General features: G+C 44.6%; 1 protein-coding gene across 1 annotated transcript in view; it reads right to left on the bottom strand.

The window, feature by feature from the left end:
• The window catches only part of LOC130692916 (arginine-glutamic acid dipeptide repeats protein-like), a 31,365-nt gene that overhangs the window by 1,403 nt on the left and 4,075 nt on the right, over positions 1–25,887 (bottom strand). The window contains exons 2-19 of the mRNA XM_057516013.2: positions 24,520–24,590; positions 21,837–21,871; positions 21,619–21,689; positions 21,462–21,555; positions 20,484–20,637; positions 20,019–20,264; positions 19,563–19,661; positions 11,914–11,994; positions 7,729–7,870; positions 5,267–5,362; positions 5,037–5,152; positions 4,817–4,930; positions 4,464–4,613; positions 4,125–4,343; positions 959–3,750; positions 695–875; positions 482–624; positions 48–395 (exon numbers count right to left, since the gene is read on the bottom strand). Of these exons, the coding sequence (XP_057371996.1) occupies positions 48–395; positions 482–624; positions 695–875; positions 959–3,750; positions 4,125–4,343; positions 4,464–4,613; positions 4,817–4,930; positions 5,037–5,152; positions 5,267–5,362; positions 7,729–7,870; positions 11,914–11,994; positions 19,563–19,661; positions 20,019–20,264; positions 20,484–20,637; positions 21,462–21,555; positions 21,619–21,689; positions 21,837–21,871; positions 24,520–24,590 (5,152 nt within the window). The remainder of the gene's footprint in view (positions 1–47; positions 396–481; positions 625–694; positions 876–958; positions 3,751–4,124; positions 4,344–4,463; positions 4,614–4,816; positions 4,931–5,036; positions 5,153–5,266; positions 5,363–7,728; positions 7,871–11,913; positions 11,995–19,562; positions 19,662–20,018; positions 20,265–20,483; positions 20,638–21,461; positions 21,556–21,618; positions 21,690–21,836; positions 21,872–24,519; positions 24,591–25,887) is intronic.

The following is a 25,887-nucleotide window of genomic DNA, read 5'->3' as shown; positions in this document are numbered from 1 at the left end:
CCCCTGCCTAAATGCCCAATAGTTGATCTCTCGACGCAAATATATACCTGCGATGGAGTTCAAGCCAGTGTGGATCGAGGGGTCCAGAGAGTCTCGGGCCGAGACCACCTGGGCCACCGGGCATTCCCATGCCTGGTGGCATGCCGGCTCCATTCTTCAGCATCTCTTCCTTGAAGCGATCTGAGATCTCGCGTTCTCGGAGCTCCCGCAATTCACGTTCACGTTTCTCGCGCTCCAGCTCCAGTTCGAGTCGTTCTCGGGCTCCAGCGCCGTACATACTTGCGAGCTGATAATGCAACATGGGGTCCATGGCCGGAGGACCGAGTCCCAGTCCGCCTGGAACGTTGCGTTGCATTCCGCCCGGAGAGAAACCAGTATGCGGGCGTGCGTATTCACTAATCAAATGGCAGACGGACAAAAAAAAAAAGAAGTGTGAAACAATTCCAAACGAAGGATTGAATTCAAATCAATGTATAAATACCTCAATTGACGCAAGGCCGGGGTATCGGGATACGGACGCGGTCCGAATCGATCGAATCCAGGAGACGTGATCGTTTCGATTGGTCCGGCTCCAGACGTTGAAGGCTTGGGCGTTTCGCGCTTGTCAGGCGTTGCCGCTTTTCGCTAATTGTTTGAAAAATTCAATCAGTTTATGAAAGACGCGAGGTGCGGGGACGCAATGAATTTCTCCTACCGCATGGGCAGCAGCTCTTTCCCTCTCTTTTTCTTTCTCTCGTTCGTCCCGATCGCGTTCAGCTTGCCGCCGCAATCGCTCTTCCCTTCGCCGGGCCAACTTGGAATCGGGCACAGGCTTGAAAGTGAGATCGGTTCGAGCGCAGGAGCTGCCTTCGCCGCGGTTCCAATGGCGCAAGAAACTACACACGTTTGCATTAAAATGAATGCGTTTAAAACAAAAAATAATCAAATCATATCAAACCAAATAATAAATTGGAATTACATGGCACTTTGGCTGCGATGGCACTCGGAATCTTCAATTCTAGGTTCAGGACTCGGTCCGCGCGGAATGGTGTTGGCCACCGGACTCGGAGCTTCTTCATCCATGTCCTCGTGTATGGTGCTGTTGGCTTCGTCGTGAGAGGCGCCCAATGCTGCTGCTGCTGCTGCTGCTGCTGCTGCTGCTGCCGCTGCCGCCGCCGCCGCCGACGAAGAGGAAGCCGACGATGGAGCAACAAGTCCCGGCATCAAATGATTGCCGACCGTCGGCGAAACGGGCGCCAGCGTCAGCCCGGCCGCCGGATGCGACAGTGTCGAGGTCGAGGCCACCGGCTGGATGGGCGTGGACGAACGAGGCTGCAAATGATGATGCGGATGAGACAAAGGTAGAGGCAGTGAGTGAGGATGATGCGGGTGGTGGTTCCAGGGCGACTCCGACTTGGCTTGCAAGTCGGCAAGCGACGGAGCGCCGAAGCCGAACGAGCTCGGCCCCACGGCCGAGTACGTCGGCATCGAGCCCGAAGTGGGCGGGTAACCGCCGCCGCCGCCGCCGCCGCTGCTGCCGCCGCCACTCGACGAGGCCGGCGACGAGAAGATGGGCAAGTAGGGCGAGGACGAAGACATCGAGTGCGACATGGCCGGCATAGCTGCCGAAGACGGATGGTGCGGCCGTTTGGGCGGCGGGCTGGGTCCTCGCTTCAGAGGCCCCTGGCCAACGTTGGGTCCGCCTGACGAGGAAGAGGAAGAGAGCGGAGGCGATCGTGATCGCGAAGGCTGCGCCGGTGCCATTTGAGACGGATCCGATGGTCCCTTGTTGCTGTAGGGCCGTCCGCTGGATCCGCCGTGACCCGAAGACGACGACGACGATGACGACGACGACGACGTCACCGGCGGCGAAGGGTGCATCGACGCCGACATGGATCCATTGCCGTTCCCGTTGCCGGCTCCTCCCGGCCCGCCCGGCGCAAACGGGTTGACGACGGCCGACGGCGACGCGTGGAAGTTGCCCAAACTGAGAGGACTCTGGTGGTAATTGGCGACAGAGGACGGAGGGAAATTACCCGATCCCGACGAGACGACGACAAACGACGGCGGTGATTGAGGCCGCGGTCCAGCGGATGCCGGCGGAGGAGGGGCATGCATCCGCATGGGAGGGTAATGGTAAGCAAAGGGGTACGGGTAGTAGGGAGAGTAGGCATGCGCTCCCGGTTGGTGGTAGGGCGACAGAGGCAGCCCTTGAGGCGGTCCCAATCCTAGGCCGTGCGGCAGGAAATGAGGCGGATAAGGCAGAGAATGGGCCGGCGGAGGAGGTGCAGGAGGTTGAGATTGCTGCGGCTGCGGCTGCGGCTGCTGTTGCTGCTGTTGCTGTTGCTGAATTTGCTGCTGTTGCTGCTGTTGCTGTTGCTGGTGCTGCTGCGGGGTAGGAGTTGAAGCTTTCTTAATGGCAGGGCTCGATTTGGAACCGCTGTTGGACGAACTGCCACCGGGACCCATCCCACCGGCCGACTTGTCCAGCCGTGGAGAGGCCGTCGGGTGCGGGTGTGCCAGTCCCGGTTCGCGCTTGGGTTCCATCAGAGAGCCCATCGGCATGGAGGGCGGATAGGACACGAAGCCTGCGCCTAAAGGCGGCATCGATCCATCTCGCTGGATGGAAGACATGTCCCGTAAAGAGGCCGACGAAGCGGCCGCTGCTGCCGCTGCTGCTGCTGCCGCCACGGCAGCCGGATCCACCATTTCCTGTTTGATTTTCAAATTGTGCGGTTCGCTCTGCTCGGGCAGGTCGCGCGTGCCCTGCATCGGCATCGCTCCGAGACCCAACGGCCCGCCAGTGGAAATCGAAGTGGCCATCGTAGTGGGCGCGGGAGACGCCATAGAGTAGGCCACGGCATCGGCCACGGCGGCGGCCGATTCCAGCGGCGCGTAGGGCCGGACAAAGCCGGAATGAGCCGGCGGCACCATGAAAGGCGACGAGTGCAGGCCAGCCCCAGATGAGGCACCACCGCTGACGGCGTTCCTGAGGCCGCCAACGTCGGCCGCCGCGATCGACATGTCCAGAGGAGGCGGACACGACGACGACGACGTGGTGGGCGACGGCAACTTGGGCGAAGACGCAGGTCCGCCGAAATTCGACAGCGACATCTCCTCTTTGGCCAGCCACGGAGCGGGCGCCATCTTGCCATCCATGGCCCCCAAAGACGCCATCTTGTCTTGAGAGGCGGGCGACAAAAGCGCTGCCGGACGGCTCTTGACCTCTTCGTTTGTGGCAGACGAATTATTGTTGGTGGCCACCGGGTTGTAGTCGGGTTCCAGTTTCACCATCGGGGGCAAATCGTCCGCTTGGTTCGACTTGACCGGTTCGAAACCGGCCGCACGCGGCGGCGGAGGGCCGCTCAACGTCGTTAGCGCCGGACTGGGAGAATCGCTCCTCTTCTTCTCGTCCGGCATTCCATCAGTGGAAGCGACTCCGTTGGCCAGGACGGTGGTGGACGTCGAGCCACCGCCGCCGCCGCCGCCGCCGACGGACGTCGGGCAAGAGGCATTGTTAACGCTCGAGATTTGAACGGCCGACGGCTCGTTGGGTCCCGCCGATGGCTCGGCAACGGCAGACGGGTTGGCATCCGAGCTCTTACCGGCAGGCATTTCTGGAGAAGAGGTACGCGAACCACCACCGGCAGATACGGAGCCAGCGCTTCGGGTTTCACTTGGTTCGAGATCCTGATCGACTTCTCCGTCCAATCCGTCCATGCCATTATCCTCCAGCGAGCTGCTTTCGCTCGACACACTCTCGGACGGACTCTACAACAAGCAAATGTTTCTCTTAGAATTTGTTTTCTTGTTTTGTTTTACACACAAAAAAAAATTTTATGTGTAGAAATTGAGAAAAAAAAAAAAAAAAAAAAAAAAAAAAAAGGGGCAGACGGACAGAAAGGCGAGTGGAGACGGACAAATGGAAAATGATTGATCGTATGGATTAAGTGGTGCTGCAAAAACATTCGTCCATCCATCTGGCCATTATTCACGCAAGAGTGGGAAAAAGAACAAAACATGGGGTACATCAACTTAAGATGTCCAGCCAACAGGAAGAAATTGAATAGCGAAAGCAAGTGGAGTGAAAACAAATGGCCGGCAGAGCTTAAAAAAAAAAAGAACAAGATGAAAGACGAGCTCACCTCGGAATTGGTGTCGTTTTTCTTCTTCTTCTGGCGAGGCGGGCCGCGTTCATCTTCGTTGCCGTTGCCGGCTTGTTCGCGATCCGGACCGGGCACTTCTCCGCCGGCCCCTCCACCACCGCCAGTCCCTCCAGCTCCTCCGCCTCCGTGGCGTCTCTTGTGCCCTTTGCTCGGACTCTCCACCATCGACTTGGCTTTGTTCCCGTTATTGCCTTTATCCTGTAACAAACCAAAAAAAAAAAAAAGGGGTTCCAAAAATGAGTACAATAGAAAAAAACAAAAAAAAAAAAAAAAATGACAAAAAAGAAAGAAAAAAAAAAAAACAAAAAACAAACGGACTTTCTCATGCACGACCGACGAAGACGACGACGAACAGTTGCTGGCCGAGCTGGGCGATTTCCGGTGGCTTCGCCGCTCGTTGCCTTCCGGTTCCGGGCTGTTGTTGCCGCTGTCTTGTTTGGGTCGATTCCGCGCGTTCTGCACCCCCATCTTCAGTGCGTAACAAGGACGAAACACAAGACGCGAGAACGCGGGACGGGCAAGAATGGGGGACAAAAAAGGGAAGAAAAAAAAAAAAGAAAAGAAAAATGTTGAAGCATGTTCGTTCTGCGTTCTCTTCTCGATTCACTCTCTCTACGCTGACGACAACATTTCATCGATGTTATTAGACGCGAGCGTAAGTTAGGCATTACCAGTTCCTTCGTGCGTGTTCTGGTGCGAACACGGCCCTCCACTTCTTCATCGTCAGGATTTTGGACGGGACGAAACATGTACGGCGGCTCCGAGCGAGCCTCACTCTCGCTGCCCTGAAATTTCATCCAAATCCCCACCAAAAAAACAAAACAAAAAAAACCATTAGTCATTCACAAAAGAGTTCAAGCAAGGGGTCAAACAACTCGAAAAGCTTTCTACCTGCGCTTGTTGAGTAGTTTTTAACAGGGGCAACTCGCCGTATTTCTTAAAGTGTACTCGACAATCCGTACATAAGAGGGCCTTGTCCTTGCCCGCATGATGCCAATCTTTCGAGGCTAAAATCATACGGGATAAGCGCAGACATAAAAACAAAAAAATTGCATTAGAACAAACATCTTCTCGAATTGCAAAATGAAATTCTTTTTTTTTTTTTTTAAAGTAATACTTACATGTAGAGAAACAGTGACGACAGTGATAAGCAGCTAAATCTCTCGAATCTGAATCGTCATCGGAATTATCATCCTCACTGGCCGAACTCAAATCTCCTGTTTCGTTCACACGCACACACACAAACAAAACATAGAAAAATCATTAGAGCCTCATTTCGTGCTAGAGCTTGTCCACATTCATCAAGAACTCGACGGGCGTATAGAAGAAAGAAAAAAAACAAACGAGAGGAATAAGATAGAGAGAGAAGTAGACAAAAAGATCCGGAGAATGTGATGAAGAGGGGAAAAGAAGAAGAAGAAATATATAAACGACTCCTCAACCATCTGGACTTGGTAAAAAGAAAAGGAGGAAGGAGAGGGAGCCCCTGCTGTGAACTGGAACCCACCTGGTGTATTTATATACACTGAGAAAAAGACAGAGAAAGAGGGAGGAAAAAAAAAAAAAAAAAAAATTGGGAATATATAGAGCCGACGATGGAATGACGGAACGAGAGGGTCGGTGCGGTTACACGTTCACAACAGAGGGCCCCTTCTTCACAAACAAGAGGAGCCCCGCAGAGAGGGAGATGGATATAAAAGACAGAGGGACGGAGGCACGCAGACAAGGGGAAGAAGAAATGGAGAAAGAGCCGGAGGCGACGGAATTCCAGCCCTGTGAAGATCTCATTCTCATTCCAACATTCTGTGCAACGAAAAAAAAAAAAAAAAAAAAAGTTTCGAACGTGTCCACCTAGCGGCCATTCATAGGCACTTCTCCCCCCCCCCTCCCCGTTTCTCAACTGAAGAACGGAGCAATGTCGATGTATCCACATACACAGAGACCCGAGCGGTTGGGCTTGAAAACGAAGCCATTAACACTAGCCCCCAATTCCTAACGCTAACCAACTCCCCTCGCCCCCCCCCCCCTTCTCCTCTTCTCCAACCACTAATTTTCGGTTTATTCCTCAGTGGCGGGGATCTTTACACGACACTTAAACTCAACTAACCGTCGCATGTAGATCTGTTTCACCTTCAAAAAAAAAAAAAAATACGAAAAGGATAGCGGTAGAAAAAAAAAGGGAAACGGAGAACAAGGATTTTGCATACTAGTCGTCACGCTCCATTCGAATTAAAAAGAAAACAAAAGAAAAATCTAGGAGCTAATAGAACAGCAGCGAAGGCGGGGGGCGTGAAGTCGATACAGAAACAGGATTTAATGAAAAAAAAAAAAAAAAAAAAAAGGTGAAATACAAAACGCCTTCGCAAAGACTCAAAAACACCGACGCGATTGTTCCGATGCGGTCAGGATTTCACGTTCCGCATGAGCGGACCCTCCAACCCGCCCACCATTTTTTTCTTTTTCCTTTCTTATTATTCGGTTGTTTAAAAATCCAACTCAACCAGCGTAAAAAAAAAAAAAGAAGCTCCCCCCTTCCCCCCATTTGCTTTAACGAAGCTCCATGGCCCCCGTGCAGCTATTTCCTTCGCGTTAGCAAACGACGTGTTTTCGGCCCCTTCGCATTTGACATAGCGAATCGATTGAGAGAGAGAGAGAGAGAGAGGGTCCGGGTTGGGCGCAGATGGCGCCGACACACGCAGATGGCGCAAACATCGATCCGACACCCAACGACCGTACCTATAAAACAAAAAAAAAAAAAGGAAGTCGGGCTATACGCCGAGTGTGGCCACGGAACGATAGCTCATGAACCATTCATACCGCAGGCGGGGCGATGGAGAGAGAGAGAGAGAGGCCGATACCACAGCTCAAACTAGTTTGCTGAACAGTCGGACAAGCAACTAACTGACGATAAATATACACGGTCGGTAAGACACACGTTCAAGGTGGAGACGCGAACAGAAACGACAAATGCTCGTTGCCAAAAAAAAAAATCAAATAAAAATGTTTGGATAATTCAAATCACGACGGGGCCCCGCGCGCGCGCGCGCGCGCCATAGATTTGTCCAGCCTCGAGTTGAATACAAATGAGGCATGACATCCCAACTAAATATTTCATATATTACACATGATTTTTCTTTCACCTCCCCCCCCCCCACTACTCTTTTTCTCGGTTGCTGCGTGCCACTAAAAAAAAAAAAAAAAAGGGAACTGGGACGACATATCGCTCTCCGCCATCGGGGCGGGGTCGCACCATGTCGCCGACAATCCAAACGTATCAAGGACTTTCGCGAAGCCAGTGACGTAATTAGATCTTGTCGGCTTTTCTTAACCGAGGTGAACAAATAAAAAGAACATAGAAAAAATCCCCCATACAAAAAAAAAAAACAAAAAACACACGACATTTTGGAACGATGTTTCAATCGAACTTTGCTAATCGATCGATCGGCCATAATCGAAGAACTGCATCCATAGTTGGTAAAGCAAAAAAAAATGGGAATTCGAAACAGTTGAAGAAATAAAAAAAAAAAAAGAAAAGAAAAGACGTACCCGAATTGTTTGAAAAAAGAAAAAAAAAAAAGCGTACCGGGTTCCTCCTTGGCGGCGCGGGTGGTGCGTGTGGTGCGAATCCGACGCAGGACGCTCTGTCGATGACGCCTCCGGTGTGGACGCTGATTGGCTGCGGCTGGCGTCTTTTTCCACAAGTAGTAAAACTCCACCAAGTCCGACTATGTCGCGCCAAACGAGTTCCATGAAAAATAAAAAATAAAAGAAACAATAAACAAACAAGATAAAAAAAAGAGACAAAAATCAATTAGTGAATAAAAAAGAGTACAAACACAAAAGGAAGAATTATCAAATAAAAATGATATTAAAAAAATAAAAAAAAAATTTCTTAGACGCCCCATAGACACACGCGAGATAAACGACATGTAGAGCCATTGATCAACTCGTTCCCATTTGAAAGACAACCTCCATCCCCTCTCTCCCGCCATCCTTTTTTTTTTTTTTTTGCCACGCTCTATCGGCATAACAATCACGCTTGTAATATATATATATATATATGAAGGCCGGGTTATGTACCCAATCCAACCTAAAGAAAAAAAAAAAGAGACATGGTCTTGATAAATGAGAGCGCCAGCCTTTTTTTCTCCCTCCCATTCTGCGTGTGTGCACACACACACACAAAAAAAAATGGAATCGGACAAACCTCTTCCCCTCATTAAAAAAAAAAAAAAAAGCCGCCATATCTTTTTGTAAATAAATAAAAAAAAAAAATTTCTCATGATCCAGGGCGACGAGTTACCAGCGGGAGCAACCCGCCATCCTCACAGTTTGACTGACGGATGACACACCACGTCACAACAGCCGCGCGCGGCCAGTTCACGGTTTATAAATATATCGTATCCGAAACAGACGAAAGTAAAACACGCGTCTATAATTAAAACTTGGCCACAAAAAAGAAAACACAACAAAAACAAACTAACTAGCACGAGTAAGATTTTCTCCTTGTTTTTTTTTTTGTTTTTTTCGTGTGTCAGTTACAAACCAATTGAGCGAGCAAGGGAGGAAGAAGAGGGCAGGGAGGTTGACGCATTTCAGATGACAAGATGAATAGCTGTCACTGTGTCGCAGACACACATGCCAACAAGCTCCTCCACCCCCCCTCAACAGCTGCTGCGTCTGCTACTTGGAGAGGTAATTGAAGAAGAAGAAGAAGAAGAAGAAGAAGAAAAAAAACGGAGGAACGCAAAGAGAGCCACCTGGCGGTCAATTTGACATTTCGAGCTGTTTTCTTTTTCACAATCAAGCGCATTGGAGGACGGGACTTGTCGGCTTGAAGCTCTTGTTTCACAAGAGTCGGACATTGATTTTTAGTCGGCAGTTATCAAGACGAATAGCGTGATACGGACCTATCTCTCACCGCTACCTTCCCTTCCTCCTTCCAAACTCGAGTTTGTGATTCGTGTGCGCAAGCCACACGGGCCAAAAAAAAAGTCAAAAGGGGAATACAGTCAAACAAGAACCATCTTGTAATGATGACCGCCGAGTCCACGACAACGCCCCGAGTGCGTCGAATATTAAACGCAAGCAGCCAATCGAATAAAACCGAGAAAAACAACAAAACAAAACAAAAGCCGACATTCCAACGATGGGGAAAGAGAGGCAATGAATAATCAAATAGCTCTTTCGGACTGGTTTTTTTTTTCTTTTCTTTCAAAAAGGCAACAACTCGTTTCTCCGGCCCCTAACACACACACACACACACACACACACACACACAAATTAAATAAATAAAACAAAATTGGAAAAAACAAAAAACGAGAGAACCACACAGGACCCATTATTTCCAGCTGTTTCTTTCTGAATACAACGGCGCAATACCGAGTAGAAGAAGAAAAGAAAAACGAATGCAAACAAGTTCCATCCTTCAAAAATAGGCATCACGAATTCTCTCTCTCTCTCTCTCTCTCGCCGTACAAAATGAACGAGAAAATCAAAAAGAAGACCCACGAAATACCATTACAATTCAAAAATCCCTCCACCTCTCTCTCTCTCTCTATCGCATTAAAATAAAAAAAAAAAAAGGCCAAATAGAAACGAAAAATGGGCGCGTGATAAACTCGTTAACCAGTCACGGCGCCGCAGAGCTTTTCTTTTGAAATAAGAAAAGAAAAATGTGTCTTTCAATGCACGTCGCAAACGAGGCGCCACCGTAGAGGCCAAAAGGCAGAGAACACGCGACGTTAACAAGTGAACAAGAAAATGGACGAGGCCGTCCCGTTCTCTAATGCCACGAAAATGACGTCGACGCAATAAGGCGTGTCGTAACGGGGAGGCCCAAAAAAAAAACAAGAGCGACCGGCTCGCCGGGATCCATCATACGTGAACGGGAGAATGAAACTGGAGCAATTGCCATCCATCTGGACCTGTCTCTTTTTATCGTGTCCGGCAGAGAGAACACGAAATATTAGCGCCCGCCTTTCTCTCTCTCTCTCTCTCTCTCGTCATTAAACCGGGCAACAAAAAAAACAAAAAAAACAAAACAAAAGAGAAACGAGTTGAGCGATTATATGTGCCCAGTAGCAACGGTTCCCTATTAGATCAATAAATCAAGCCAAGTCAATAGACGTGTCTGGTGAGACGACACAAATTACGTCTTCATTTGCCATTGTCACCATGACAACGATCCCCATTCTCCACCTTGGCGTAAAACTCGCGTTTGTAAAAGACTCGACTTTCACGTACCGCTTAACATCTCCCAAGAGAAATCCGTTACGTCTTTTTGAATCGAAATGTTCCCTCCCCGTTCTTTGTGTTCACTTGAGTAATCACGACCGAGTCGTTCGCATTGTTTGTTTCAAACATAACAGCCAATCCGATCATTGACCGCATCTCTGCCAACGACTGCCGGCAATTGACACTTCCGAGAAAAATCATTGGATTTCCTCAACAACAACACACACACACACACACACAAAAAAAAAATCCCGTTTTAAAACAAAAGCTCTTCGCCTTCCGGCAAATGGCAAGAAAGAAAAAAGAGTTGAAAGACGTGCCAGCAATGTTGTAGCGCCACCAATTGTCAAGAGCGCCATACAACGAGAAGGCGGTTTTTATTTTATTTTTTTTTAGAACGGGGGGTAGTAGGGAGGATCGTCAAGCAGCCAACAGTATTGATCTTACAGCCTTCCCTCTTTTCACCCTGTTTCGTGCAAAGTCTCTTCTAGCCCCCCCCTCTCACTCCCCTTCCGCCTCCCTTTTTCTCAAGAGCCTTTCCAGATCCCGAGGAACTCACCGTCGCGCTCTCTCTTTGGGTTGACTGTGCATGGGGTGGAAGAGGAGGAGGGTTATGTCTTGTGACCCAAAGTCCAGCTATCGATCCCGCAACAAAGTACTGTGATTAACATTAATAGGCTTACGACAAGGAAGCGCGGCACCTACTCTCTCCCTTTCTTTCTTTTTTGATATTATTATTCCGTCTTCTCACTTACCCTAACCACTCCACCCACTCATTTTTTTTTTGTTGGCCCTTCTTTGCTCGACATGAACGCCAACCAACATGACGCCCAACCCTTGGAAATAAAAAAAAAAAAAAAACTTACACGGAACAATGGGGGAGGGTAGAAAACGCACAAACGAAAGATGAAACTAGTCAACTTTGAAAAAAAATAAAATAAAATAAAGAGATCAAACATAATTCTAAACGCATGAGAACGGAATCGGAAGCGGAAAAGATATTGCTTGTTTCGCTTCCGTTCAAATTCGGCTACCCGAAACCCCCCCCCCAACAAAAAAAAAGGAGAGGGCGGGGTAAAAGAGAGAGAAACGACTCAATGTAGGAGGTCCGGTCCTTTTTAGCCGCAGAAGTTCCGATCAGACCCTTAAACACTCGCGGGAGGTCATATATATAAATATATACAAATACACACAGACCCACCTCCCGCTGGTGTTGCACACACACACACACACACATACGTACATAAATATACACAGCTCGGTACACACGTTCATCGCATGCAATCATCGTCATAGTAATCTATCGATCTGTGCGAGACCTCCCCCCTCTTCTTCTACTTTTCTTTTGTTAAAAAGAAAACAAGAGGATAATGAAAACAAAATGGACACTCAAACAAATCAAGTCTACACCTCCTCCAAGGGTTTCGCAACCCAAAAAATTTCAATAACCACCCACAATGCGGTTACTAACTGGATAACAATTTCAAATCCAAAAATTCAAAAAATAAGACATGATTTTGAAACAACTTACCGTATCCTTGTGTGGCAAGAGGTCCTTACGGATCCGGAAAAAGTTTTTGCCGTACTGTCGCAGTCCCTTGACGAAGCGTTTCTAATAAAAAAAAGAAGAAAAAAAAAAGGAAGGGACAATTAGCATCTTACAAAAGAGAATCAAGAAGGATAAGAAGCAGCACGAATTTATGATAGAAAGAAAAGGGTGGGAGTCGTAAAAATTCTTGAACGGCTGTGTGGTCATGACGATCTAAAAGGGAAACCGCACCGTCCACCGTTTGTGTTGTCGGATCGTGAGAAACAAAAACCTTGACGGGTTAAGTGACCGCAAGTGCGTTCTTCCCCCTCCCCCCCTTTTTTTTTCTTGACTCGATTTTTTTTTTAGATTTAATTTAATTCTCTCTCTCTCTCTCTGTTCCAACAGTGTGAACGCGTGTATAGATGTCGACGGACAAGGATAGAAAAGAGAGGCGGGAAAACTTGAAGAATTTTGGAAAACGAAAAGAAACACGGATCGCCTCTTTCTTTTTTTTTTTTTTTTTTTTTAAATATAAATATTTTGTTGATGGTGGTGGCATCCATCGGCTGCTCGTAAAAAAAATAAAATAAAAAGAAGAAGAAGAAGAAAAAAAAAAAAAAACTACATTTGATTGATCGATACGTCTCCACACAAGCAAACAGGCCGTAAAGATAGCGACTACGATTATAGACATATAAATATAAATAATGTCGGGAACTTGGGCGCGGATCCAATGGCCTGAGGGGGAAATTCACACCAGCGTGAGTTCGGTGCAGGATGAGGATCATATAAACGCCAGCGTGAAACGCAGTGGATGAATAGAGAGAGAATGAAAGAAAAAAGGAGGATAGAGAAAAAGAAAGAGGAATGCTGCTGCTGCTGGACGAAAAAGCTGTTGGCCGTGGCCATTCCGACGACATGACACGCACGGATTCACCCACGGCGTTTCTGCCCTTGTCTCTCGTATAACCAGCCGCCATGCGTGAAAACACAGCAGCAGCAGCAAGGAACAAAAGCGCGCACCAATCTGACATCGGCCTCTTGACCGAACTCTCTCAAATCCGGCCATCTTCCTTCTCCTTCTTCTTCGTCTTCTTCTTCTTCTTCTAACATTTCCAATGGTGTCCCTCCTCCCCATGGGCAGTTGTTTTCTCGTCCATCAGCGTAAAAATAGTTGGCTGCCAGAAAGGAGAGAAGAGGAGGAAAAGGAGAAGGAATGGTTGGAGAAAGAGAGAAGCCGCACGGGGGAGAGCAGAGAGAGAGAGAGAAAGAGAGAAAAGAGAGGCTTTTTATTCAACCAAACTCTCTCCCCTCTCCAAGAGAGAGAGAGTGGAAAGAATCAAATATGGCCGCCTGGCATTTCTTGCACTATCCTCACCTGATCGTCTTTTTCTCTTTTCTTATTCTATTTTTAGTTGGATTGTTTTAAAAGATGAGCCACGTAATGAAAACCCTCAAATTGAAAAATCCACGTGGCACACACACACACACACAGACACACCGAAAAAACGTAATCCACTGTGGATTCTTGTCACCAAATGTCGGGCTCTCGTGATCCGGTTACACAGGTTGCAGTCACTTGTACAACAATCCAGGTCAATCAACATCAATCTATTTCTTTTCTTTTTTTTTTTTTCTTCAGAATTCCGGTTACATGTGATCAAATCCCATAGAGTTTTTTCTTAAATTATTTTGCTGCTTTTATGTTGACCTGATTGAGACTTTTTAAGAGTCAAGGCCCACTGCGTATTTCAATGAAAGTAAAACGAACAAAAAAAAATTGAAAAAGCCGTCGGTCGTCGTATACGCGCCTCGATACACTCACACACATCCATACACACCACATACACACACACACACAGACACACACACACACAGAGCAGAACAACCCAAAATGGCCGCACACCGAATGATCCGAATGACGCTGCTTTGCTAGTAGCTCCCCCCTCCAACTCAACGAAGAACCGAATCCAATGAGATGACACTTGAATCACGTTTGATCAAAACTTAAACAAAAGACTGTGCCTCCATTAAATACGATCCAGTCTGTCTTGTTTTATTTCTTCTTTGCTTAACGTTTCAGTGCCAATCGAGGGGAAAATGGCGGAATATCCACACATACACACACACACGCACGGCGTCGCCTCTCATTCGGGAGCGGCCCGCTCAACGACTGCTGACTGGTCGAGAGAGCTTGGGAAAACGCCATCAGTGGCCGCGAGAGGCGCTTCACCACAATCCGCTGTGGCGCTACGTGGGCATATGCCGCGCGGTTCGCCAACCCGCGGTCTCTGCTTTACCCAAACTATTTCTCTTCCCCCCTTGAGGCTAAATGTCGGGCCCCGTTGTCTGAGGTGTGTATCGCTGTGTGTGTGTGTCTGTGTGTTCCCTCTCTTTTTACCGGCTGGATGGCTGTTATTAGCTGTATACGATAGATCTGCGCCCTCTAGTTTTTTCTCCCCCTTCCTCGTAGCCAAAGCCTAACGTAACTGACATGTTGATCTGCTTGTCGTTGCATTTCTTCGCTTACAAGCCTGCCGATATCAAGCTAACCGAAAAAACAAAAGAAGAAATTCAAGTCTGTTGCCGTGCGACAGACTGCGGAAAAAAAAAAAAAAGAAACAAAAATAAACATCGCATCAGATCAACAAGACAAACGCTAGAGGGCCCAAAGTTCCTCAGGTTTTACGAATAACAATCTAGCGCAACGCAACACACAAAAAAACACCTGGTGATTATGTGTACTTGAAGACTTGCGCCAGAGCAGCTTTTTGTTTCCGGCATCTGTTCGACAGAGCGGATCGACACACACATACAAAACCACAGCGACGCTTCATCACCAGAGGGCCTCTCCTATACCTCTGTGTGTGTGTGTGTGTGTGTGTTACCTGTCCACGCATATGTAACCACGTCATATTTACACATGTATATCCAGTTACAGCGTCTAGCGTGTAGTCAATCTTGGGTGGGACATGATACGCTTACTGAAAACCAACACCTGAAAAATGGACCCCACTTCTCCCACCACCACCCCTCCTTTATTTTTTTAATTACTTCCGTCAACGCTACGCGGACCATTTTGGTTCGAAAGTCATCATCTTTTGATTCGTTTGACAACGCTAATGATGCTAATGATCTGGCAAAGAGATTTCTATTTGAATTTATTTTTTTTTTCACAGTCTCACGTGGTTGACTATGTACAACACGAACGAAAACGCCAGCGGCACGACCATGTCTCGTAATTAGATCGTTAAAAAAAAGGGCTCATTTTCTTTCTTTTTTTTTTTTTTGTATATATTTTGTGTGTGTGTGTGTGTTAGAGGCCTCAACCTCCGTCGACTTGTCTCATTATGACAGATCTCAAACTACTATGACATTAAAGTTCAAACCGCTTCCCGTCTTTTCATCGTCACGCTACCGGACGTGAGTTTGTCACTAGATTTTCTAATACTCGGAATAATCCCTCCTCCTAATTTTCAGTCGCTCTCTTTCCCCAAATGGGACTCACCGCATTTCCCCTCCTTTTCTAAATAAGTAAATTTCTTCTCATTCTTTTCTTTTTATAACAACTCGACTCGATTATTTTCACTGCTTAAATGTACTCATCGAAACCACCTCATCTGTTTGTTCCTGTGACCTCAGTTGAACTTGCATAAACAAGTCCCTAAAAACAAAATAGTCCGTCCGTTGGTTTGCGACAAACCCTCGAACTTAAAAAAAGAAAGGAAACCATCAAGATTGGCATCTTCGTAGAAAAGCAGACGACAAAATGCGACTAGAGCCGCCATAACGACGGATCAATCGGTCGGCATGGGTATCAAAGACACACACATCACACAGGGGGGGGAAAAAGATTGGCTGCCAAACACATGGCAGGGCCTCGGCAAATCCTAAAGATCAACTGACGTGTCATAAAATAAGAACCAGCCATCAGCCTCCTAAGATAGACGGGCACATAAATAATAAGAGCCTTTATCTAATATATGAGGAGGTTATACGCTACTGCGTTTCCACTCCTTCCTCACTTTCTGCTTGCTGGTAATAGACGACTATTTCTTTTTCCCTTTTTGCAATCTATTTTTGCATGTGTTTTTTTTTTTTTTTAATTTGCCAAAACAAAAGAAAAAATAAAATTTCTGAAAATTGTTTCATCTTTTTTGAATGGTTAGATGGACCCGCGTCTCTTTCGATTCTTACGAATACGATGGGGCATTGGCAACAAGGTGAGCCATAAAAAGCAAAAGAAAAAAAAAAAAGCCGTGCCGCGTTCAGCAGGGCCTCGTCAAAAATCAAAAGAAATTCTCAAGCGTTAAAAAAAAAAAGAGAGAAAAGAGACTGGCGAAATGTTTTACAACAAGTCGTCAATCCGCGTAGTAATGACCTATTAAACGTGCGCGTGTTCGTGCGTGGCCGTACACGAAAACGGCAGACTGAAAGATACGCTAAAGGGAATATTCGAAACGTTTTAAACCCATAAAAAACCACACACACAAAGCAGAAGAAAAATATGCATATTGAAATAAACTAATAAGCCAAGGTTGAATACGAAACCAAACAACCGTGTGGGTGGTCGGTTATTTTTCTTTTTCTCGTTGGCTAAACGTGGCCACGAAAGGACTGTAACACCGAAACACTGTTACCACACTAAATTAAGAGAAAAAAAAAAAAAAGGAAACAACAATATTTATATAAAAATAAAAAAAAAACGCGATGAATCGATTGACATGAAAGCTCAGGAAATCGCTTCTACACGAGACGAGACAACTGCGTTCGCAAGTCATAAACAAAATGGCTGTAAAGGAACTCGGGTGGAAAAAGAAAAGCTTTCGTCTCTTTTTGGTGAGACTCTTTAGAACATGTGGGTTGTGAAACGACCAATAAGGAAGGAGCTTAAATAGACGACATAAATAAAAGACGGTTACGTTAATTAGTCAGGACTCTCCATAACTAAGAAACGCCGACAAATGGAGACCCTGCCCGTAAACATTCATCGGTACAGCAGACGCACACGGCGCATGAACGGCGGCTGCTAACGCCATCTCGTGACAACGACCGACAATCGGTAATGAAAAAAAAAAAAAAAATGTCGCCAAAACAGCTGCTAAACGATAATTTATACACGAAAAAAAAAAAAAAAAGCAGGTCGGTTGTCTTATGCGGTTAACCACCATTTCTTGAAACGTTTTCTATTCTTTCTTTCTTTTTTTTTTTCTTTTCTTTTTAAATGGCAGCCACGTACGTTTCAATGCCCCAACGCATGATTGACTTTTACGAGCATACAAATGTGTTTTCCCTCCTCTTTTCTCGCTCCTTTTCTTGTCAGTGTGTGTATGTTGCACTTTTAAAGACGTAAACCATGAAATGCACAGGGACTTCATCACTCGAATGATTGCACGGCTCGGCTGCTTCATTTAAAAGACGAGTGCGTCTAACTGGAAAATGACGTCGGCTTCCGAGTTCAACTGTATCGGGTGATGTGTGCGGGGGCATCGATTGGAAGCGTCACCATTCAACACCGATCTCTACGATGTCGAATCCATAAATAAAATGAGACCAACCGAGTATCCGGTGTTTTCTTTCTCTCCTTTAATGAAATTCAATACTTTTTTTTTCTTTCTTTTTTTTTCTTTTCCTTCACAGAAAAAAAGAACGAAAGAAAACTGCAGCCATTAATCTAACGCACAAATTCTGTCACTTGACTCTCTAGAAAAGGGAGGCAGCTGGCAAAGCCCAAAGGCATGTAGCATTTATTTTATTTTTATTTTATTCTTTCTGGAAGAGATAAAGAGTCGATCCTAATCCGCCGTTCACACAATGAGCATCCGACCGTTTCTATTATTGTCATTCTCATTCCACATTTTTCGACGTCGGTCGAAAACGAAAAAAAAAATGTTGAGAAGCCAACCGTTTGGCCATCAACCGAAACGACCGCCATCTATTACCGCAAACAGACACTCGAGCAGTGACTGACGAAAACGGCCGGGCAGAATCAAAAAAGGCAAAACGAAAAACCCGAATAACTCTGTGTGTGTGTGTGTGTTTCATAAAAACAAAAAAAGAAAAGAAAAGATAGACGAAGAGGGGTCGGCAAAGCGCTTACACACACACACACACACACACACACACACCAGACACAGAGAAAATATATATATAAAGTTACAATGTTCTGCTCTTTCACGGATTGTTTGCAAGAGGCGAGATAGTGGCGACCGTGGCGGTGCGCGCACATAACACGGGGAGCCACTTGGCAACGTTTTACAACACAGCACGCTATCACTTCGTTAGCATGCGTGTCGTGAGCATCGTGTGTCCCAATCTCATTCCTTCACCCCGCCTTTCGGTCGTACGTCCATTCTCCAAAGCCCCTCCACCCGAAGGCATTTTCAACGCTCATCGTACCCGACCGATATGTCTACCTCCTGGACGACGATGATGATTATTTATTGGTATGACGTCGCCTTCAAAAAGCCATTTCTTTTTTCTTTCAAAGAAAAATTAAAAAAAAAAGGACTTGGCTCATTTCCCTCCATCAGCGCCTGTGTGTGTGTGTGTGTGAAGGAGCCATCATCACACACGGACAAGCAAAACGGGGCCAACCGCAGCCAAATAAACAATAAAGTAATTTTCCAAACCGCTGGAACTTTGACTACTAATGGGAACGTGGATTTCATAAATTTCACTTCCTTAAAAAAAAAGAGAAAAACACCTAATCGGATGATGCGGAAAATGTCGATGAATCGAGACATTTGCGCCAAGCCCGAAACGATCGTCAATAAGCTTAGCGATGAGTTTGGGCCAGTTTGGCAGGCACAAAAGAAGTGGAACGATCCAATACAAAATACAAAAACGATGAACGACAGAGTCATCCATTATTCAATGGAGTCGTAGCAGAACATTTGAAAAGCTAATGTCTCAACAAAACAACAACGACGAGAGACACGACGTACGCATTCGATCGATTTCTATCCAACATCGACTCTCTCCGCCATGTGCGGGAAAAAAAAAAAGAAAAAAAAAGAAATAAAACAAGAGACGATCGTTGGCCGTGATTTAGTCCGACAGATCACATCGACGACGTGCCCTGTAATGGATCACTCGTCGTCACCCATCTTTTCCAATTTTGTCAGAAACCCAAGCGGACACTCTCACGTCATCCACGCCCCCCCCCCTTTCCAAATAAAACAAGGAAAAAAAAAAAAAAAAAACAAACAAAAAAAGATTGGCCTTTTGTTTCTTGTGAAAAAAAAAAAAAAAAAAAAAATCAAAAATGTGTTGGTGTAAACGCCTGGAGGACATTGTCAGAAAGTCGGAAGCCTATCCAGTGAACGAGGTGAGGGGGATTGTAAAGAAGAAAATCGTGCGAGTTAAAAAAAAAAAAAATAAAATAAAATAAAATCTGAGAAATAGCGCACGCAAGCCAGTCGTTTGCATCAGTGATTCGAGGGAATTGAACTCGTCCTTCAACACAAAAGACGAGAAAGAAGAAAACGGGATTTACGGCGGTTTGCAACGGCAAACAAAACACAACGAAATAACATTGAAGAACATCCGTTTTTTTTGTTTTTTCGATCCCGAAAAAGAAAATGAAAAAGAGGACCCTGGTTATTTTTTTTTGTTCAAGTTCTATAAGTGAAAGAATAAAAACTTACCGTTTCGTCTTCGGACCATTTCTTGTCGATGCCTTTAGGTACGGGGCACTTGGCCAGAGTTTGCAGCGCTTTACCCAGATCGTAGCCGGAATTGTGTAGCTATAAAAGAAAATCGAACAATAGATAATTATGAATGCATCCATTCTGCAGAAAAATAAATTTTCAAATATCAAGGAGAGAGATTTCTATAATTGCGCGATACAAAAGACGTGCACGCTTCATCGCAACGAAATAATCAAGAAAGAAAAAAAAATAAAATAAAAAGAGGATAAAAATAAAAATGTGACAGATAGTCAAAGCTATTGAAACGATTCGATTCCACATTTCTTTTTCTCTTTGTTGTTAGCCTTTTTCATGTGAGTCACACGCATTTCTAAAATTCCCTCTTCTTTATTTTATGGAAGAAAGTGCCAAGTTTTTTTGTTTTTTTGTTTTTTTGATTTCCAAGTTATTTACCACGTCCATGGCGTTGATGGTGGTGTCGTCACGGGATGCGGCGAGGCATCCATCGTCGGGGGATCCGCCGTCACACATACCCACAAAGGCGGCCACCGAACGGGCAGCCTGGATATAGACGATCAAATCGCCATCGCGCACACCCGGAGCGTTGGGCGGTGGTACCCAGCGCGGCTCCTCCCAATCTTCGCATTTTTCTGGACGTTTGTCCAACCCCAACTGGGCTCGCAATTCCGGTAGCCGGGCCTGGAGGATCAACCACAAGAAACAAAAAAAAAAAAAAATTAAACAATTAATTTATTTATAATTTTTTTTTTTTTTTTTTTTTGGGTTGCAAATTTTTAATGAATTACGTCGCTTAATAACACGAACTCAAACAAGACCGTAATTTTTTTTAATTAATTCAAACTTTAAAAAAAAAAAAAAAATAAATAAAAAAATTATAACAATAATCAATCATAAGACCTGATGGGATGGCCCGACCCGGATTTCACCCTGGGTGGACGCCAGTCTGCGAGTTTCTGGATTGTAGCCTAAAATGTAGAAAAACGAGTCCTTGGACGGCGAAAACTTTTCAGCGCCCTGGATGTCGGTGAAGTGCTGGACGCGGCACACGCCCCTATGTCCAACAAGAAAAAAAACAAACATTTGTTAAAATAAAAACAACCGCCAAAAAGATTACTAGACAAACAAATCGACTCCATTTAAGGATCGCATCCCTCCGAGTTCCACCTCTGAACCACCAAAATCTCTCACACAAGCCCCCTGTTCAACAACTTCTCTCACGCCCATTTTTATTCTGCTCTTGAACCAAAAAAAAAAAAAAAAAAATGAGAAACTTTTATAACGTCTACCTTTTATAACATGATTAACTCAAATTAGACCCCCCTCTCTCTCTCTCTCTCTCTCTCCTTACACCAGAAATTGTCACTCTGTTACCCTCGTAAACATTTCTCCCATAATTGCCTTCTTACATTTTCTCTCTTGTTCTAAATATAAAAAAAAAAATAATAAAAAAAGTTTGTACGACGTCAAAGCACTTTGCTAACCGTCGTCGTTCCTTTGCGTCATTGACGAGCTATTTCAGGTTAGCAAAGTCGTTTCACGTTATTTACGTTCTTGCCGAACGAAGCGCAACTCTTCTTTTTTTTTTTTAAATACTTGATGGAAACAAAAATCGATAAGCCGATTACTCAGAGGGGAGCGGAAGAACTCCCGGACACACGAAATATCACACAGGCTTGGCATCAAACATCAATTGTTGTTGTTGTTGTAAAATATGAAGGAAAAAAAAAACGATGCCCCTAAGGGCGTGTTGTTTTAATCCAGCAAAAAAAAAAAAAAAAAAAAAAAAAAAAAAAGTCCATCTTCTCTTCTCGCCCGGCCCCTTTTTCCAAAAAAAAAAAAAAAAAAAATGATGCGCTATCCATAAGGTCGAGTTACCTGAGTAAGGAGACGGGATAGGTATCGGTGGCGTCGGATATAAACAGCTCGCGACCTTTAATCACCGGATCATGAAGGAACGAGATCTTGTTGCCTGTCAAGGATCCATCAATTCTATCAGTCTTGTCATTGCAATCGATTATCATTGGATCACCACCTTGTTCTGTGTTGCGGTCTTGCACCAACAGCTGATACACCGTTTCGGGGACTTCACAGGGTCGATAGTACCTGCGCCAAACAAAAAAAAAAAAATGGCAGGTGGCCGACGGCAGCAACAAGAAAAAAGAAAAACATTCAAAAAAAAATTTACATCGGCCCATGATTGAAAAGCCGCAAAATAGAAAACGAAAAAAAAAAAAAAAAATTGATACATACCATTTAATGTTGACCATCAAGGTGTCCCGCTTGCTCTGTTGAGGGGTAGGAGGAACAAAGACACACACACACACACACACAAAAGAACATAAAGCAAAGGATTAGTATGACGGTAATCAAGCCAACGCCGTAGGGCATTTCTCTTCCGACCATTTCCCACGAACATGCGATGAGGGTTCCAGTCAAAAGAAAAATATATATTTATAACTTAAAGAAAATTGTTGAATTCAATCACACGGTCACGTCACGCAGCGCCATTTTCCCTTTAAAGGGCTTCATACCACACGACGTTCCACTCCTCCCTCCCTTATATATATTTTCTTAAAAGAAAAAGAAAACAAACCCCTACCGATGTAGTTGATCACCATAAGCCGCGAAGCTCTACAAAAAGCTTTATTATTAACTTGACAATTACGCGTTGTTTTTTCAAAACGATTGGTTCGACACACACACACACACAACACCATCTCGCATCGGCGTGAGTGGGCGTCCGGGAATGTGAAGCGTCCCCTTCGCAATCATCCATCATCGGCCTATTTATTATGTATGCACAAGTTCGGGGAATGCTTTAAGAGGAGGAGAAAAACACACCTGGCTTTCGGTACTTGATACAACATCCCCTTATAAAGTCAAAAAATTTAAAAAAAAAAAAAAAAAAAAAAAAAAAAAAAAAGGCACTGGAATTGATTTGAAGTAAGAAACGAAAATGGCGGCTATCCAGCATCAGCTGAAAGACTCACGGACTAACGTGACGGCAAGCGAATCCCCCCACAAATACAATAAAAAAAAAAAAAAAAAAAAAAGAAGAAAAAGGGAAAACAACTGAATGAATTAAGTAAAAATAATAATAATGCTACAAGTCGAAGCACTTCAATCCGTATAATCAAGTCGTAACGGGCCGCGGCTGCTTTTTCATAATTGGCTTCTTTCAAAAAGGGAGAGAAAAAAAAAATGTATATTAGCTGAACTCGGAGTTCTTTTGTAATACACACCGTGACGAAAAGAAGAAGAAGAAGAAAAAAAAAAAAAAGATCTCACTCCGCAACACGGTCGCGTTTTGAACAAAAACAAAAATAACAAGAGGAAGATAAAAAAAAAAAAAAGAAAAAGAAGAGAAACGTGAAACAGCCCTCGGGGCGTGAACGCAACCACGAGAAAGACACGTAACACTTGGCACCGAGTCTTCGTCGAATTTTACTAGGCTATATTTCCTACAGTAAATCGATTTTTATGAGCTTTCAAAACTCGACGAATCATGTTTTGCTTTGACTTTAACTACCCGTCTAACTGAAAAGTGATCATATTTACCTATTAAAGCGACGCAAAAACACATTCCACCTTGCCTCTATTACAATACAAACTGTTTATCGACGCTCATGTTAAAGGCACTTGAAATTTTGCACGCGTTAGTCGCATCACATGACCCATTCCTGTTTTGTTTTTTTCCTCCCCTCCCATTAATTAATTTATAAAAAGAAAAGAAAAAAAAAACGCGTCGACCTTTGATTAAGTTAAAAAGAAAATGTTTTTACTTGTTTGTTTTTTGTTTTGTTTTTTTCCTTGCCTTTTAAAGGTGATTCGCTAGGAACGAGAGGAGAAAACGATTTTCGAACGTAACATAAATATTGACATGTTTCTAAACCTAATTCCGGCTACGGCTCGAAGAACCCCGCGGACACGTACAGCTGTTCGCAACAAAACATTGAGACAACTGACGGCCGCTGGCTGCGAGCAAACCGGGCTGAAAAAAACAAAAAACAAAAAAAAAACGAGCTGAACGCAAAAGAAACGGCCATACCTTTTTTCTTTTCGACCCTCCAAAACGAATTAAATATTATAATTTAAAAATATGGATGAATATTTGGGTTTTTTTTTTCAGACTCGGCCGCCTCATGTTTACATAGGAAATTCAATCGCCAACGAAGAAAGAATGGGAATACATTCCTCACAAGAGAAAGATGACGTACCGAATAATTTCGCAACGTGTCGCACAGAGTTGATGTTGAACTTAAATTATTAATAAACAACAACAACACCACCATCCAAAACAGTTTTTGGGTGGATTTGTTTTCGTCTCGCACTAGTGTCGAAGGGTGTGGATGTGATCACAACTCGGCGGCCGCCATGTTTGACGCAAGACTGGCCGTGCAAGAGGAGAAAAAAAAGGCGGGTGCTGCGAATAGGGGGCAGCACCAGTAGCCACAACCGGCAGTCCCCGCCTTCTTTTCCTACCTTGGTGTGTGTGTGTGTGTTAACACGAACCCCCCTCGTATGCATAACACACACACACACACACACAAAAAACTACGAATGCTGTCCTTTACAAGGGCGTCGTTCATTGATCCAAGACGACAGTGCCATCTGTCGGTCGCAAAACGAACTCGGCCGTCATTACATTTCCCGTCCATTTGGCCAACAAAAAAAAAAAAAAAAAAAAAAGAAATGGATTTACCGCGTTTAACACGCGCGCACATCCGTTTGAGCAAAAGACATTCGAAAATCATTGACTCCCATCCCGCGTGAGTTGAACGCTTTTCAGCACAAACGCTACGTACCGTCATGACGACCAACCAAGTAAAATTTTGATAGGACTTATAAGATAAGTATTCTTAACGGCAAAAAAAAACAAAAAATGAAATAAAATAAAATAATAGTAATAAATTGGTTTAAAAGTTATTCTTACCCGCCGGAATTCTTGGATGGTGCAGATGAAGAATGGCTGATCAGCTCCCTGGCTTTCTATGTAAGCGGCATCTGCGGGGAAAACAGCAAATATGCGACAGTTAGACATTTTTCAAATACACGAATTCTTGTAAAAATCAAATAGAAAAAAAAAAAACAGGATGAAGATTTTGAAAAAAAAAAAAAAAGAACCTGAATCGAAACATGAAAAATCAATAGATAAAACAAGAGTATGCTCTTGTCAAAGACAGATATTGAACATTTTTATTTCGCACTTTTTGATCGTTGGGCAATGACGCAAGATGACACAAAAGTTCAATCAATCTCGATAATAATAATTTTTTTTTTTTCAAACCAGCAAAAGGGAAAAAAAAGAAAAGAAAAAGAAAACCTTCAACAAACGTTAAAAAAAAAAAAAAAAAAAAAAAGAGGCGGGGGAGACTAGATTGGATCGATCCCTATACACAGTGTCCCGTGTAAAGCCCACTTGGCTACATCTTGCGGGACGGGCCGGATTTCTGACTCAACGATGCGTTTGAATTCAAGTCGACTGTGCAACCTATTCACGGAGACTAGTCACCGCAATGGGCCAACCCCCGAATCGTCAACAGATTTTCATCCATCAAAGTTGTGCGGTTTTTGTTTGCAAAGAAAAATATTCGCTGACAGAGAGAAGGAAGAAAAAAAAAATCCACCTCGTTAAAGACGTCAACTCCTCCCTTCTTTTTACCACACAAAATATAAATAAATAGAAAAGAACCCCCCCCCCTCTAAAAAAAAGAGAGATCGAATAAAAGTGAACATAAAAAGATGGCCTCGTAAGGCAACGTGTGACCTACGAAAAGCCCCAAGAATCACGACAACTAGCGTCGGTAGTCTAAAAAAAAAAAAAAAATCAAGAAGAAGCAAAGCTCTTTGATGTTTCTTTTCACTCAATTGATGCATCAAAAGGGTCTTATCCCTCGCAATGAATGCCGTACGTTTTTTTTTTTTTTTTTGGCGACGGGTCACGGCTACACGCTCCGCAATCCCGAAGAAATAAAACAATTCTAAAAAAAAAAAAAAAGACTTATTACCATGTCTGTTTGTTTCTTTTCATCTGCCTCGAATAATAAAAAGAATAAAAAGATAGCCGATGTGAATGGTGTTAGAAAACTGGCAAAATGATACTATTAGGGTAAAGCTCGTGTGTGTGTGCCATTTCTTCACGGTCTACATGGCCAACGACTCCCGCAAAGATGAAAGAGATCGAGCAGCTCGCCCCCCCCCCTCAGTCAATCGATAATTTCGAACGACAATAAGGGCGGGTCTGCGCTAAAGGGGAACAGAGTAGAGAGAGGGGGCTGTTTCTAACAGAAGGGGTTCCTAC

Source organism: Daphnia carinata, chromosome 3 (assembly GCF_022539665.2).
Source record: "Daphnia carinata strain CSIRO-1 chromosome 3, CSIRO_AGI_Dcar_HiC_V3, whole genome shotgun sequence".
NCBI classification, from domain to species: domain Eukaryota; kingdom Metazoa; phylum Arthropoda; class Branchiopoda; order Diplostraca; family Daphniidae; genus Daphnia; species Daphnia carinata.
The sequence above is the reverse complement of the archived record's forward strand: the minus strand, read 5'-3'. Positions and strand labels throughout refer to the sequence as shown.